Raw genomic sequence first — 17,673 nt, 5'->3', positions numbered from 1 at the left:
CAGCCCGAGCGCGCGCCCGCCGGGGCCACGTGACGGGCGGCCCCGGCGCCGCGCGTGACGTCACCGCCCGCTGCGGCCCCCGGGCTCCACAATGTTCCCGAGGGCCAGCGCCTGCGGGTGGGCTCAGGGGTCGGTCGCGGGCAGCCTTCGCGTTTTTAACTCTTACATAAATGGGCTCATTGAAGACAAATGCCTTAAACATATTGAAAAATGTGCGACCCCGCTTATGATAAAAGAACTAGGTTAAAATGTCAAGGCTTGGCAGAAACTGTGATAAAACCTCACAGGTTGGTGGTAAGGGTGGGAAAGTGCAGCGTGCCCGCAGAGCAGCCGCAGGAAGACACATGGGGTCACGGGGGGCTTGCTAGAAATCCTGACTCTTCAGCCACCTATCAGTAAGCAAAGGATGTTGCAGCCATCAGGCCATCACATTACAGCCCCCGCACGCCCGCCCGGAGGTAACTCAGGGTGGAAACGGGCTGTCCGCTGCCAAGCCCCCAAATGGTGCGCTCAGTATGGGAAAGAACAGGATCCTGGCTCTGGCTGGTTAGGGTGCACCGCAAAGAAATGATCTTAATGCGCCCTGGCTCTTGCATCTTCCCATGTATAGGAAAGCACTAAATTCCTTAACTTGGGTTTGACTGATTTTCTTTAACAGTAACCTTTGATGTTCAGACTATCTGATCTTCGTTGCAAAAACTCCTATCTATCCTGTCTCCCCCCCTTACCTCTTCAGAGCACTCCCTCAGAGCTACCTGAGAGGCTGCGTCCCAGGCTTGAGTCCTCGGTTTTGTCTGCCAAATAAAACATAATTCTCAACGTTTAGGTTATGCTTTTTTTTTTTCAGCCGGCAGGCCCCATGCCAGACGTCCTTAAGTAATCAAAATATCCGTTTTACCGCCGTGGCCAGTAAAGTTATGTACACATCAAAGTCTGAAATTTATGTACACATCAAAGTCTGAAATCAGTGTCCTAAGGTGCAGTCAGTGCAGGAGACCGGCCATTGCTCCACCTTCTCCCGACCCTTGATGGTGTCAGACATTTTATTTGCCATTCTGATGGGTGTGGAGATCTGTTTCTAGCTGTTATTTTAAATGGGTTCATACTGTCCCACCAAATTAATGTACAGTCGTACCATTCCAGAAATTCAAGCTTTGGGTTAGCTCCAATTTTTTACCATTAGAAAGAATGACATGAATATGCTTTTTGCAGTGTAGCATCTAAACCCGGGGTCTTTGAGGCTGGGCATAGGCTAGTCTATGGGCTGTGTTCATCTATCCCTAGATACAGTTGCCAGAGGAAATATAGGAGGCTTAAAATTTGAATTTCAGATTAAAAAAATTCACTAGCATGTCCCATAGAATATGTGGAATATACTTTTACTAAGATATTATTGTTTATCCAAAATTCAAGTTTACCAGGGCATGCTGTACTTTTATTTGCTCAATCTGGCAACGCTAACCCTGGACAAGTTCTAACCTTAGTTTTCTGTTTTATGATATGGTAATAACAATAGGAACTATCTTGTAAGGTTGTGTGGATGAGATGAGATAATCTATGCAGAGTACTTACCAGGGGATGTGAAACATAGTGAGAGCTCAATAAGTGTTAGCTCTTATTTTTATTTCATCTTGGTGTGTCTTAGGATAAATTCCTGAAAGTATGCTTTCCTTACAGAATTCTCTGGCTAATGTAAGGCTTGTCCAAGTGTTTGGTCATACCCAAAACTGTTGTGTGAAAAGCCTTGAGCAGGTGAGCAGATACTTTCTCAACTAGCTCCAGAATACAGATCAGATTTTAAAATTTCTGTACAGAACCATAATTGCCACCTACCAGCAAGTATGGGTTTCCTTTCAATCACACCAAGTACTTGGATGTTGACTCTGATTTGTTTTCTATTCGAGTCAGCTGAAACAATATTCTAGAGGAGATTGTTTAAGCAACATTCTACATCGTTTCTAAGACTTATTCATGCTATCTAGGACCTGAACTAAATTACATTAAAAAACTAAGACTGAATATTAGGCCCATGGCTCTAAGAAAAAGAACATTTTTCTTTTGGCAAAGCTGATATTTACAACACCCTTCTTTATGGTTACCAAACAAGATGATTCTCTGAATTTATTCTACAATTCTCTTTTTTCCTTCGGCTGCAGAAATTTTATTTTGTATTTTACTCTAATTTTAATGGATTCATAGGTTTATTACAATCAATTTTTTATTACTTTCTAGAGCAGCTAAGGTATAAACATGGGCCCAGAATATACTAATCATGTGGCATTACTTTGTGCTGCCAGATTGACCTTTTAAAAGCTCAAATCAAGTTACCCTGGCCATCTGTAATATTTGGGCACAGGTTTTTCCCATCTCTTTCCAGCAACAGATTTTATAGAGTACTTTGCCAAATACATGGGTATAATGACATTATAAACTGGTTCTTTTTTCTTTACATTGTATATATTATTTCAAAGAACACAAGCTCCATGAAGGGAGGGATGTTTACCTGCCCCATTGTCAGCTGCATCCCAACACCTAGAAGGACACCTGGCCTGAGATGACCATTCAGTTGTTGATTAAATGAGCATAATAGATGAGTCAAGTTGTTTTCTGCTGTAAAAAACTAGTTTATATTTTCTCCAGCAGAAGCTATGATTCAGTGATTCTATCCTAAGTCTCCTCCTTTTTACTCCTTTCAATGTATGCCTTCCCTCATTTTCTCATTCTCTTCGTTTTGTGAATTAAATATATTTTTCACTTTTCTAGCTGCCTTCACCAGGGTGAATGCAACAGCCACCCCTCTAACCTGATAGAAGTACTTTAGACACCTGGGAGTGTGTCCACACAGGATGGATATTGAACCTCGTTACCTCTTCCTCAATCCCAGCTGAACAGTTTTCTCGAGTCATGTCGAACACAGGTTATCCACAAGGCATGCAAGCCAAGAAGTGTCAGGAGAGCTGTAGGCCAGAGCCATAGGAGGGAACAGACATGAAAAAGGCAAAATCAGAAGTAGGGAAGAGGGAATGTCTCCAATTAACTGAAGGGCCAACAGAAACAAACAGGGAGGCTGGCCTGGAGAGCTGGACCAGGACACCCAGGCAAGTGACTGGACATCAGAAACTCAGGAACCCAACCAAGCAATGTGTCAAGGCCAGAATCTACACTGGCAGCAAGAAAGGAGCTCAATACAGTTGAGCCAAAGTTGGTATGGACCAACCAAGGCTCTCTGAGAATGTCTTTCTGGGGAGGTCACCAGCCCAGGTCACCTATCTGGAGTAGAAATTGAGTTGACCAAGAGTTGAGCAGTCCTTATGGTCTACCAGGACGAAGTGAGCTTGGCAAATAACTGGATATAACACACTTTATCTCAATCGATTTTATGATAGCCTTAAGTGTGTGACAACATGCATGTCTAATGTTTAAGGTCTTGCCGCCCCAGAAATTTAGTGGCAGAAAAGGCACTTCTGTTGTAGACCATTCTGGTTGTACTTCTTACTGTAGTTCACATAATTTCATGATGTTCCAAACTTGTTCTCTTCTCTACGTTGAAGGACTAGGGGAATTTTTAACGCTTTATGAATGAAAAGGATTGGTTTTCCTTTCATGAGACTCTCTTAGAGGGCTCCAATTCCGGGAAGACAGTATCCAAATACCACTGAAATGACTTGCAACCCAATTGTTTCCTTAATTCAACACGCTCACTAATATCTCCATAGGCAAGGTATTTCAGATTAGGTCTTCGTAAGAAAACCTGCTCCTAAATGGAAAGAAAGAGTCATTTCATTAAACCAGACAAATCTTTGGTAATCAAATCCTGATATCTAACATAGCAGTATATATTTTCATCTGAACCAAACCAAAACAAAACAACAACAGAAAACCTTCCCTCTGTACGGGGAGGGCAGAGACACACATAGGACCTGGGACTCACTCACCCCACATATATTCACTGGATGTGCTGTGATAGACCACGATGAAAGTAGCATAGAGGGACTCAACACTTCTATGGTTTCAGAAAGGGGGGGTGGTGGCAGCTAAGGGCAAATTGACTCTGGAGGAAGACAACCTGGCTTCAATTTCTGACTCTGCTATTTATTAGCTATGTGACCTTGGCTGCTACCCTCATGAGACTGTGGTGAGGACTGAACACTTTCATACGTGCAAAGCTCTTAGGAGACTAAGGCTGGCACATAGTAGGTGTCATGTCAGTGTCGGCCATTATTATCACCACACCTGGTTAGTCTTTTCTGCGTTCTGATTTAAGGAAGCACCAAGTATGAGTGTCTAATGGACTCAAGCTCTGCCATGTTAAGAGGTATTCTAAGTAGACCAAAGCCTCCTTGAAAGCAGAACCTTTGTATCTTCATCTGTGTATTCCCAGTGCCTGGTATATAGCATAGTAATATTGTTGAATGAGAGGCGCTTGCCTACCCAAATTAGCACAGTATGGGCACGCCATGTTGGATTCTCCCCAGGGATCCTTAGGTCTTTGCCGTCATGTCTTGCCACTCCTAGTTCCCCAGGGGGGATTGATACAGAGAATGGGCCTGAGGGAGGGTGTCCTCATTTTGGAGTGAAGGCAGAGAAGACCTTAGGCAACATCTCCCTGTCCAAAGCCTGTTTTGCCCAATGGCATTCACTCAACTTCCCAACATGCTGTGTCATACAATCCATTGATTTTACGCCAAACATTACATGCTTTTTATATTAGATGGAACTTTTGGTAACTATATCCCCCATGAAATTCAGTAAACTACTCAGTCCTGACTGTGTTCAAGTCAACCATTTAAATCTGTGACCTCTGGTCACAGAAAAAAAAAAAAAGCTTAAAATCTCTCATAACTAAGGAAATGCAATTTTAAACAATGAGATATCATTTTTAACCTATCAGATTAGAAGAAATACAAAGTTTAATTAAAACTAGGCTTGGAATAGCTGTGGGGAGACAGGCACTTTTATATACATTTGATGGCAGTGTAGGTGACAGTGTAGGCAGTGAAGGACCATTTGGACATTATTCATCAAGATTAAAGATGCACTAACTCATGGTCGACAAGTCCATGTCTTCAGATTTATTCAAGATATATCTGCACAAATGTGCAAAAAGATACATGTAAGGGATGTTCATTTTGGCACTGTTAAGGAATAACAAAAAGCCAAGATGATCAGAATGTTTATCTCTGGGGGCTATTTATGAATGGGATCAATTTTAAGAGATCCACTCAAAGGAAATATTTAAAAGGATGACATGTTTTTCTGCTCTGATTTTAAAAGACTTTGAAAGTATGTTTTAAAATTATACTAATAAATGGAAAAATTACAACAAAATATTGCTGCTCAAATCGAGTTAGGTAAAAGAAAAGGATATATACTCGTGTGTATGTGCATGTTAACAGGAAACTATAGACAGTAATTTAGTGGTGACTTCTGAGGGGTGAAACTATGGGCTCAGAAAGCTTACTTTTCACTTCATGCTTTTCAATACTGTAAGACAAAAATGTGTGTGTTACCTTTTTAAGAGTATTTTTTTAAATCAGGAAATATAATAAACATACCAAAAAAAGCACATAGAATATAAATGTGCACCTTAGTGAATTGTTGAAAAATCAACCCCAGAAACCCTAAGTCAAGAAATAGAACATAATCAGCATCTCAGAAGGCCCTTGCCTTTCCTTTCCTGATCATAATCCTTTCTCTTAGTTTAAAGTGCTGTCCTGATTATGTATTCATTTCTTTGCTTTTCTTTCTAGTATCGATATCTAATTATCCATACATAGATTATACAGCTTGATTTTACCTTTTTTAACTTTATAGAAATGGACAAATACAGTATATATTCTACTGTGTTTGGCTGCTTTTGTTCACCATTATATCTTTAAGATTTACCTATACTGTTGTATGTATATTTAAAGTGGATTGATTTTCATTGCTATATAGAATTATATCATTAAACATATCATATTTATTCATTCTACTCCTGATGAATATTTGGGCTGTATTCAGTTTGGGCTAACACAAACAATGCTGTTTATAAACATTCTTGTTCATGTGTTCTGGTGCACGAAAGCAGGCTTTCTATAGTGTATATACAGGATGGAATTCCTGGATCATGGGATATTCATGTCTTTTATTACTTGATATTGCCAAACTGTTTTCCAAAGTGAGTGTGTAACAATTAACACTCCCACCCAGTGTCTGAGACTTCCTGTGCTTGCCAACATATGGTCCTATCAGACTTTAAAAATGTTTTGCCAATCTAGGTGGCTATGTAGAAATATCTCATTGGGGTTTTAATTTATATTGCCCTGATTACTCAAGAAATTGAGTATTATTACTTTTATAATTTAAAATAATAAAGAAATATTAGATCAAGACCAGGACATATCACAGAGAGATTCTTACATATTTCTACCCATATTTCTACCCATATTTCTACCCATATTTCTACCCATATTTCTACCCATATTTCATTTTCTTACATATTTCTGTATCTGAAATTAGGTCTTGTTACTGTCCAAATTTGTTTGAACTTTCAAATTAAAATGAAGCTGCATCTATATGTTATCTGTATGTGCATTCTAAAGGTCCCGGCAAGGGGCTCAAACCATGGGGAGATGCACAAATGAAGGGGCCTAGCTTTGATGTAAAAATCTTTGACTGTTGGGCTTCCCTGGTGGTGCAGTGGTTGAGAGTCCGCCTGCCGATGCAGGGGACACAGGTTCGTGCCCCGGTCCGGGAAGATCCCACATGCCGCGGAGCGGCTAGGCCTGTGGGCCATGGCTGCTGAGCCTAAAAATCTTTGATTGTTAGAGAAAAAAGGAGCAGAGGTTCTTGTGTGGTCCCCAGACCAGCTGCAGCTGCATCACTCGGGAGCTTGGTAGTGGAGGAAGAGAATCCAAAATTTGCCCATGGGAATGGGGGCAGAGAGAGGTATTTGCCGCAGATGGGCAATCTTTGGGGGAGGAAAATAGATCTGGGGGAAAAAGAAGCCTTCTCGTGTTGGTTGATTTACTTCTGAGAAACTTGAGTTTCCCTAGAGTTTAAAAAAAAAAAAGAGTAAGGTGCAAGTGTAGCAGCTTAAAATGAACAAATTGAGAATAGCGTCTGAAAATCGGTGGGTGAACAGCTGAAGGGTTGCCCTAATTTAAGGAAAAGGACAAAAATTGGTATCTAGAAAGCAGCAGAAGGCTTCTTTAGAGCCAGTCCCTCTCTGTACTCTCACTCATCTTTCCAAACCAGGGACATATCCTTCACCTTGTATTGATCTAGCCAAACGTGCACCAGTCTGAGATTATTATATGCCAAGGCTTCTAAAATTCCAGTGTGGTTTGCAACATGTTGCTTATCAATATGTCCTACTCGAGAGCAGGGGAGTATAACGAGTTGGCCTCCACACATCCAGATCTAGACATAAGAAAAACAGAAAACATATTAATGATTAATGAGTGTTTGCTAGTAACAGGCAACTGCTGAATTAAAACAAAAATAACAATAGCTAACATTTATTAAGTTTCTTATTTCATTTGATCCTCACAACAACCCTATCATGTAGGTACTGTGATCATCCCTATTTTACAGATGAAGAAACTAACACATACATTGGTTAAGAAGCTTGCCCAGGGCTTCCCTGGTGGCACAGTGGTTGAGAGTACGCCTGCCGATGCAGGGGACGCGGGTTCGTGCTGCGGTCCGGGAAGATCCCACATGCCGTGGAGCGGCTGGGCCCGTGAGCCATGGCCACTGAGCCTGCGCATCCCGAGCCTGTGCTCCACAACGGGAGAGGCCACAAGAGTGAGAGGCCCGCGTACCGCAAAAAAAAAGAAGCTTGCCCAGTGATATAGTGGCAGAGCACAAGGTTCAAACTCAGGAAATCTGGCCCTAGAGTCAGTGCGCTGAATACTAAGTGATCCTCCCTTGCTTATACATGACCAGTTCTGATGCTGATTATGTATGAAGACTGACAAGATATTTTATCTTAGGATATTCTCAAACAATATTCTGGGAGTAACATTTTCTGAGGTGTAAGTATTGCTGGATATAAGCAAGTAATAAGAGAAATATCAGTCATAGCTGAATTCAGTTATTTATCTTTTTTGTCCTTAAAACACTTTAAAACGCTTGTTTTTAATACCTTTTTTTATTACACAAAAGAAAAATATGACCATTGAAAAACTAAGAAATGTAGAAAAGCACACAGAAAAAAGGAAAAGTAACTTTTTGTTTCAACAGTTTGTCAGTCAATATTAATCCAAGTATGTATGTGTACATACATAGATACACAACATTAAGATAACTTGCTTTTCTTCATTTGATATTATGTGAAGTTACTTTAAAAGTCTTGTACTGTTGGACATTTTGGTAGTTTTTGATTTTTATTATTATAGATAATACCACAAAAAATGAGCTTGTAACATAAATCTTATGTATAGTACACTTGCATGACTCTTCTCTTTAATTCAGTGATTCTTGCATGGTCTCCAGATCAGCAGCGTCAGCATCACTAAGGAACTTAGAAATGCAAACCCTTGGGCCCACCCAGACCTACAGAACTAGGAAGTCTGGGTCTGGGGGCACAGTAACCTGTATTTTAACCAGCTCTTTAGGTGATTCTGATGCACACTAAAGTTTGAGAACCACTGTTCTAATTGATCAAGGTAATATATCCCAGTTTTATAGATATTTTCTTAGGTGGATTCACCTAATCATTTCGGGAACAGTAGTAGGAGAATAAGACTCACTGAAAACAATACTCAGAAGTATTATGGTGAAATATATCACTCAGATAGAAAGGATTATGTTCAAGAAAATGGAAAAGCAGAACTTCTGACATAACATGAGACCTACTGACTGGTGCAACCAACCTCTAGAGTTCTTTAGAAATACCCAGAAACATCCCCACAGAATGTCTAGAAAAATATCCATTGAATTCCTTCTCTAAAATGGATGGCTCAGTAGAAAAACCCTTAGACCAAAAGTCCAAAGAATTAGGTTCTTTTATCATCTCTGCCACATGCTTATGATCAGACGTATCCTCTCTGACTCTCATTTTCATCTGGAATTCAGAACTAAATAGTTGCTCATTTAAGCTACCACTTGGGGTGCTTTGTTATGCAGCAAAAGCTAACTGATACTAGCCACCTATAATGTCTTATTCTCTTTTTTAGAAGTGAGAACTTAAAGAAATTTGGAAACTCATTAACATCTGTTTAATAATTAGAATGGATACAGAAGTATCTATTATTATTGGTACATTCTTACATGTTTGAAATGTTTCTGTATTAAAAAAAAGAAATCTGGCTATGAGTATAGAATAGAAAACAAAAGTCAAGTAACCAAAGTGATAAAGGAGGAATACAAGTAAAAAATGTATTTAAAAACTTTCTCAAAAATCAAATCGAGGGAAGCTATTGCAATGTAGCCCAGTCTTCATAGGACCCACAAAGTTGTTCTTTTCTTCTTGATTCATTCTCAAAGGGAAACATGATCCATCTGGACGTGCCTTTCGCTCTGCTCTTTGTTCATGTAGGTGATGGTCAGCTTTCTTTCTCAGATATACTGCTGGAAGTAGTCTGTCCAGCTCCCAGTTTCTATTATTATTATTATTATTGGAGGAGGAAGAGGATGACGAGAAGGCAGAGTATGCCATTAAGAGTTAGTATAGTGTAGTGGTGCGGAGCACAAACTCTAGGGCCACTCAGTGTGGTTCAAATCCCCTATGAGCTGTGTGATCTGGGGCAAGTTACTGAAGTTGCTCAACCTATTTGTGTCTCAGTTCCCTCACCTGTAAAATGAGAATAATAACAGTACCTGTGTCATGGGATTGTTATGAGCATTAGAAAATCCGATACTTGTAGAGTGCTTAGAGTTCGTGTTTTGTAAATGAGAGTGTATCTCCGTTGTAGTGAAGTGTGGTAGACTGCAAGTGTGGTCACAAATGCTCTTCATTCTTACATGCACACTTAATTGCAATGTAACTCTGTACTTCATTCCATCAAGAAGGGAGCTTTAGGGGGCCTCCCTGGTGGCGCAGTGGTTGGGAGTCCGCCTGCCGATGCAGGGGATACGGGTTCGTGCCCCGGTCTGGGGGGATCCCATATGCCGTGGAGCGGCTGGGCCCGTGAGCCATGGCCGCTGGGCCTGTGCTCCGCGACGGGAGAGGCCACAGCAGTGAGAGGCCCGCATACCGCAAAAAGAAAAAAAAAAGAAAAAAAAAAAAAAAAAAAAGAAGGGAGCTTTATTTCTCCATCTCTTGAATCTGGTCTTGGCCTCGTGATTTGCATTGGTCAACAGGACATTAACAAACGTGATGCAAACAAATGCCTGAAAAGTGTTTGTAGCGCTTTGGGACTTGCCTTCTCTTGCTGCTCTTGGGAACCTTGTGACCACTTCACTGTGAATGAGCCTTACTAGCCTGCTTGACAATGAGAGACAAATGACCTGGTTATCGCCACTGTTCCACCTATTATTGGGCCAATGTCCACATATGTAAATGAGGCCATCCCATATGAGCCAGCACCAGCTGAGCCTCCCGATGAGCAGAGGTGTGTAAGCAATACCAGTAGAAACGAGCCATCCTGGCTATGACCAGAATAACCACTTTAGCAATACAATGAATTTTGAGGGCTTACAATTGATTGTTGTTTTAAGCCACTGTATTTGGGGACAGGTTGTTATACAGCAAAAGCTAACTGATACATGAGGGAACATATTTCTCTTAACCAGTTTTACTCATTAAGTAAATAGGACCTCCATCCACTGAGTTGCTCATTCCAGAAACTTGGTGTGATAGATGGAAATACTGTTCAGCAATATTATTTCACTTTCCACCCATCACTAAGGGGTAGAGTATATTTCTCTGACACACTGACTTTGGGCTTGTCCATTTGACATGCTTTGGCCCATGGAATGTGAGCAGACATGATGCCTGTGGAGGCTTTAAATATGCTGTGTGGTTTGGCTTGACTTTTGCATTCCTGCTGATCAACATGAGAAGAATATGCCCAGAGCTGCTACTAGAATGAAGAGCAGAGCTGACCAAACTCAGAGCCCAGAGCCCAGCCCTGCCAGTATAAATTCCAAGGCAGAGCCATGCTGGCCAACACAGAGACATAGGAAAGAAAAAAGCAGATGCTTCTTGTTCTAAGCCAACCAGTTTGGAGCTCGTTTGTAACAAGCATCATCGTGGCATTAGCTGACTGATCATCGGGTTGTCCATGACACCCCTTTCTCTCGATAACCACGTAGCTGGTCAGTCTCTGGGTTCTGTCCATTCTACTTGTAAATATGCCTGGAATCTGTCCAGTTCTTTCTGTCGCCGTTGCTACTGCTCTGGTTCCATCCATTTCATCCTTTGGGCAGGTTATTGTAAGAACCTCCTGGTCTGCCTGCTTATCCTCCACTATGTCAGCCTCCACAGCCACTGTCACTGCCCTGCTTAAAACATACCAGTGGGGCTTCCCTGGTGGTGCAGTGGTTGAGAGCCCGCCTGCCAATGCAGGGGACACAGGTTCGTGCCCTGGTCCGGGAAGATCCCATATGCTGTGGAGCGGCTGGGCCCGTGAGCCATGGCCGCTGAGCCTGCGCATCCGGAGCCTGTGCTCCACAATGGGAGAGGCCACAGCAGTGAGAGGCCCGCGTACCGCAAAAAAAAAAAAAGCCATACCAGTGGCATTTCATTGCACGTAAGACATCTAAATCCTTACAGGGTCCTGCAGAGTCCCGCCCCTGCCTCCCTCTCCAGCTTAATCTTGCTGTTCTCTCCTCACTCATTCTGGTCCAGCCTCACTGGCCTTCTCCACTGACACATATGGGTTGGAAGGCTGTCTGCTTTCCAAGTCAGTGGGCAGAAACTGGGGCATTACTGAGTATCTGCTTACTCTTTGCCTGTAATCTGCATTTGGGAGGGGAGGCAGGGGTGCATCATGCAACAAAGCCAGGGTAGGAGTTTCTCAGTCAGTCTTGCTGGCCTCACAGTTATGGGGGTGCCTCCCAGATTCAGGCTGCCTATCCATTTTAATTTCTAGTGGGATCTCATCTTTTCCAGTCTCAATAAATATCTTAGTAGAAAGTTAGGAGAGGCTGCTGCCCAGATATCATTTAAAATTAGAACTCTGGGCCTCCCTGGTGGCGCAGTGGTTGAGAGTCCGCCTGCCGATGCAGGGGATACGGGTTCGTGCCCCGGTCTGGGAGGATCCCACATGCCGCGGAGCGGCTGGGCCCATGAGCCATGGCCGCTGAGCCTGTGCGTCCGGAGCCTGTGCTCCGCAACGGGAGAGGCCACAACAGTGAGAGGCCCGCGTACAGCAAAAAAATAAAAAAATAAAAAAAAAAATAAAATTAGAACTCTGGGGCAGCTGTAGCATAAAAAGAAAGGAACGAACATTGGCTGGGAGCACTTTAGGTGGCAGAAGCTGTGTTAGATGCCTTACGCCCATCGCTGCAGTGAATGCACACAGTACCACTGCAACGTGTCTATTATTCCGATCGTTTACACGTGGGGCCTTTTAGACTCTTGAGTGGTTCAACTACTCAGCAAATACTCCTCGACCACTTTTTACATAGTCAAAGTAGCAGGTGCTGAGAACGCATTTTGAACGAGTCAGACCTTTCCCTGCCCTCATGGAGCTTACAGCTGGTGGGAACACACAACTGGCAGAGCCCAGCACAGAATAAAAATGGGGTCTCAGGTTCAAAAATTATTCAAAGGGTCAAGATGGCAACAGCAGAGCATTAAGCCAAGCGTGGGGTTCTTCTACACACGGTACCACGTGCCACCACCCAGGCTGCATGTCTACACAGCCTGCCCTGCACACACGGACAGGAGACAACTGAGATACAGCACAGTGGCTGCTGTAATGGGGGAAGCCTGCGTGGGGGGGGAGCGGATCCCAGACTTGGGTGTGTGTGTCTACGTGCGGGGGGTGGGTAAGGAAGAGAAGGTCAAGAAAGTCTTCCTGAAGAAATTACATCAAAGCTGTAGCTATGGATTACGGCGGTGGGGAAAGAGGAAAGTGAACAGAGGCAGGTGATGACTTAGAGGTAGAATGGCCCAGAATAGGTGAGGCCAACGTGGGGCAGGGGAAGGAGTGTGGAGTCCAGGGAGCCTCTCCATGGGGGATGTGTGTGCAGATAGCTGGCGGGGTGGGGGAGGGGAAGCATGTCATCCACTCACAGAGGGAACATGAGAGGAGGAATTTGGGTTTAGCATACCTGTGGGACACCCCCGCCATGGTGACTTGTAGGCGATAGGCCACACAAGCTGATGACTCAGGAGAAGGAACTGGGAAGGAGCGAGAATTGGTGTCATCAGCATCCGTTAATCATGGGAACGTGATGTGGATGAGGTTATGGAGAAGGCGGAGGGAGCAGAGAAAGAGGGGCTTGGGGAAACCCCTTAGGGGTGGAACTTCTGAGCAGATGGGCCGAGAAAAGTAACCCAGTGAGGCAGTGGAGAGCCACGGTCTGAGCAGGGGGCTGGGTGCTGAGCAACCTGCCTAATCCTCTACTGGGTCAACGCAGGAGAAGTGCCTTCAGCCTTTCTCTACCGCAGGCGTGTGGTTTGCTCTCAGATCACAGCATCCAAGGGATGTAGCAACCTTGGGCCGAATCTGAGCTGGCACCCGTGTCTAAGAGGCTCAGTCTGGAGGGTGAGGTAGGTGATCCTCCAAGTGTAGGTAGGGCAGGGCCCCAGTTCCTGCAGGAGTATATCTTGCCCCTTGGGGGACAGCAGGATGGAACCCTGGGGCAGTGTGGCCAGACACAGAGCAGGTTGTCTGCTCTCTCAGGGAAACAGAAATGCTAATCTGGAGCCTGGTTATGAGGCCTATTCCGAGGTTGGGAGTGAAGCTGCAGCTCCGTGGGCACCCAGTGAGTCATCATTTTCCACAAGCAATGGTAACACTGAGCTCAGGTCAAGTAAAACAAATTCAGGGCATTGGAGGCTTCCAATATATGGCCAGCCTTAGAGAGAAGTGACTTAGAAACAGGGTAAACCCGAGCTGGGGTGCGGGGAGGGTCTCAAGGTCTGAAGTTGAGTAGATCACACAAGGCAGGAAGCGATAGGTTTGGAGCACACTACTTATGATTGCTGTGAGTTTGGGCAAGTCACACTACCTCTCTGTGCCTCGGTTTCCCCGTTATAAACAGGAGATGATGCTGGTACCTACCTCACAGGTTTATGATGAGGATTAAGTGAGTTAATATCTGTAACATTTCAGAGCAGTGCACGTCACACACATAATAAGAACTTGAAAACGAAATACATTTTTATCCTTTACAGCTCAACTTAAATGCCATTTCTGCCGTGGCAGACACACACCTCCCCTAAGACAAGGCTAGGTTCACCTTCTATATGATCTCACAGTACTCTGTATTTCCCCTTCATTGCATTTATCAGAAATAAAACTAAATAACGACTCATCTCGCTCTATCCCAGATATTGATAGAATGGAAGCTTTATGTCATTCGAAACTTTTGCTTTGAGTGCTACTGTATTTTAGCACCCATCACGGTGCTTGGCACGTGACAGGTTCTCAATAAACACTGCTGAGCGAGTGAACGAATGAATGAATGAGGATTGTGTCTTCTGAACGCCCAGCATGTGGCACAGCCTGATGCAGGAGGTGCTCCTTAAACGATCGCTGTGTTGAACACTGAACTTAACTAGAACACTCGAGAGAGCCCTAACCTGAAATGAGACTTGGGTCTGACCACCATACAGGTGTTAGTTACAGCCATGGGAGTTGATGTAGGTACATGACGAAAAGTATTAACAAGGGCACAGACGCTGGCCGAAGAGAATAGAGGAGCCGCCACAGGTCCTGGTTGCCCTGCCCCGCCGGGTGCTACCACTTTTGTTTCTGGGCCATGGGAAGGCTGAGATGTGGAGAAGGGAGGCGTGATGGGCAGCAGGTGGGAGGTGTTCGGCTGGCTCAGAGTAGAGGTTCTTTCCCATCAGATAGGGGAAGAGTGCACTAAGTTAACAACAAGCATGGCTTCACAGGTGCAGAGCGGCTACCTGTCAGCCCCGAGCCCTGAAGAGCACGTGGGGTAAGAAGAGAGGGTTGACAAGGGGAGCAGTCTTGGGAGCACCCATGTTTAAGAGACACATGGAAGAAATGCCTGTGAAGGAGATTGAGAACAGCCGAGCGATACAAGGGGATTTTTTTTTTCTTGGATTTTGCTCTAAAACCCAAGAAAACTTCTGGAAAAGAATGGTGTACCATGTCAAATGCTACAGTAACTTCAAGCACACGGAAGACCAAAAGCCATCCATTAGGGACACGAATATGAAACTGATGACACTGCTGTAAATAATGTCAGAGGAAGGATACTGAGGGCCTCCAGGGTGCTGATTTACTGGAATGAAGAGTGAGTGAGAAATGAAGTAGATGCAGGTGTAGCTGATCTCCCCTTAGGAAAAACCAGGTTACTTGGGTAGAGAGGGCTGCTGGTGTCAAGAGAGTGCCTAGCTATTTATTAATTTACATGTTTGTTTACGAAACGAGAGAGCCAAGCATACTTAAAACGTATGAAGGGGCCATTTGGAATCAAGTAGCTGAAAATATTGAAGCAAAGATAATGAGTGCACTTGAGTAATAAGTTTGCTGTTATTTGCTGTCTGGAGGGAAGGTAAAGCCAAGATAAGGAATACACTCACTTTTTTTTTTTTTTTTTACTGTATGATATCACTTGTAATGGGGAATCTAAACAATAATACAAATGAATGTATATGCAAAACAGAAACAGATTCACAGATATAGAAAACAAACTAGTTCTTACCAAGGGGGGAGGGGCAAGGTAGGGCTATGGGATTAAGAGATACAAACTACTATGTCTAAAATAGATAAGCAAGAAGGATATATAGTATAGCACAGGGAATTATAGTCATTATCTTATAATAACTTTTAATGGAGACTTATCTGTAAAAATACTGAATCACTATGCTGTACACCTGAAACTAATGTAATACTGTAAGTCAACTATATTTCAATAAAAAAATTTTAAATAATACAAATGAATCTATATACAAAACGGAAACAGATTCACAGACAGAAAACAAACTTATGGTTACCAAAGGAGAGAAGAGGTCAGGGAGGGACAGATTAGGAGTGTGTGACTAACAGATGCAAACTATTATACTGTATATAAAATAGATAGGCAACAAGGATTTACTGTATAGCACAAGGAATTATATCAAATATCTTATAGTAACCTATAATGGAATATAATCTGAAAAAGAAAAATTGAATCACTATGCTGTACACCCGAAACTAATACAATATTGTAAATCAACTATACTTCAATTAAAAAAAATTTTTTTAATGGTGGAATTTTGAATCCCCAAGATTTTGTTTCTTTGATTAGAAGTCAGTATTTTTCTGAAATATTTATTGTTCATTAGTATTTCCTTTAAAAGTCTTAAAATTCATTTATGTATATAATGCAACACCATTCAAAACCTTAGGGATTGATTTTGAAATGGCTGAAGTGATTGAGAAGAACAAATGACACTTAGAAAATTCTGGAAATGAAGACTAACAAGGGACTCACTCTACCAATTAATAGACTTTATCATAGAGCTACCTTAAATATTAATGCACGTGATTGGCTCAACATCTGGCAAATGGATCAGCTGAACACAGAAAGACCTAAGTATATATGATAATTTGTTAAAAAATGTGTCATGCCCGTTTCTTTCTCTTCATAATTCACTTGATTAACAACTTGAAAAAAATGCAGAACTTTAACTCCTATCATGCACCAAAGTCTAAATGTAGTAGAAAATTAAATATAAACAATGATGTCATAAACTATTAGAAAAAAATTATATGAAAAATTATTGGATTTGAGAATTATAAAAGTTAAAAAGCAAACTTAAAGCAAATATTTTACTTGTTTAAAAGCCTTTAGTATTTAGCCTTTTACCATTATATAATATCTATTTTCTGTTTATTGCATTTAATCTTAAATGCCAATTTTATGTTAATATTGCCACTTCAGCATTTCTGGTTTTGTTTATTCACCTAGTATTTTCTTTCTTTTTAATTTTTATTTAAGTTTTTAATTTATTTTTTTATACAGCAGGTTCCTATGAGTCATCCATTTCATACACATCAGTGTATACATGTCAATCCCAATCTCCCAATTCATCCCATGCCCACGACCACCCCCTGTGGCTTTCCCCCGTTGGTGTCCATATGTTTGTTCTCTACATCTGTGTCTCAACTTCTGCCCTGCAGACTGGTTCATCTGTACCATTTTTCTAAGTTCCACATATATGAGTTAATATACAATATTTGTTTTTCTCTTTCTGACTTATTTCACTCTCTATGACAGTCTCTAGATCAATCCAAAATGACCCAATTTCGTTCCTTTTTATGGCTGAGTAATATTCCATTGTATATATGTGCCACATCTTCTTTATCCATTCATCTGTCGATGGGCATTTAGGTTGCTTCCATGACCTGACTATTGTAAATAGTGCTGCAGTGAACACTGGGGTGCATGTGTCTTTCTGAATTATGGTTTTCTCTGGGTATATGCCCAGTAGTCGGATTGCTGGATCATATGGTAATTTTTGTTTTTTAAGGAACCTCCATACTGTTCTCCATAGTGGCTGTATCAATTTATACTCCCACCAACAGTGCAAGAGGGTTCCCTTTTCTCCACACC

At 42.3% G+C, this 17,673-nt stretch overlaps 1 protein-coding gene across 7 annotated transcripts in view; it reads right to left on the bottom strand.

The window, feature by feature from the left end:
- Nucleotides 1-2,852: 2,852 nt before the first annotated feature.
- Nucleotides 2,853-17,673, bottom strand: part of GALNTL5 (polypeptide N-acetylgalactosaminyltransferase like 5) — a 134,279-nt gene continuing 119,458 nt past the window's right edge. For 6 of the 7 annotated variants that reach the window (XM_082632125.1, XM_082632128.1, XM_082632127.1 and 3 more), the window contains 2 exons: nucleotides 7,255-7,404; nucleotides 3,338-3,757 (listed from right to left, as the gene is read on the bottom strand). In XM_082632125.1, coding sequence (XP_082488251.1) covers nucleotides 3,602-3,757; nucleotides 7,255-7,404 — 306 coding nt within the window. In that variant the 3' untranslated portion in view covers nucleotides 3,338-3,601. Of the gene's footprint in view, nucleotides 2,958-3,337; nucleotides 3,758-7,254; nucleotides 7,405-17,673 lie in introns of those variants that run through there. The other variant, XM_082632129.1, reaches the window with a different exon arrangement.

Source organism: Mesoplodon mirus (assembly GCF_964341445.2).
Source record: "Mesoplodon mirus genome assembly, chromosome: 9".
Taxonomy (NCBI): domain Eukaryota; kingdom Metazoa; phylum Chordata; class Mammalia; order Artiodactyla; family Ziphiidae; genus Mesoplodon; species Mesoplodon mirus.
The sequence above is the reverse complement of the archived record's forward strand: the minus strand, read 5'-3'. Positions and strand labels throughout refer to the sequence as shown.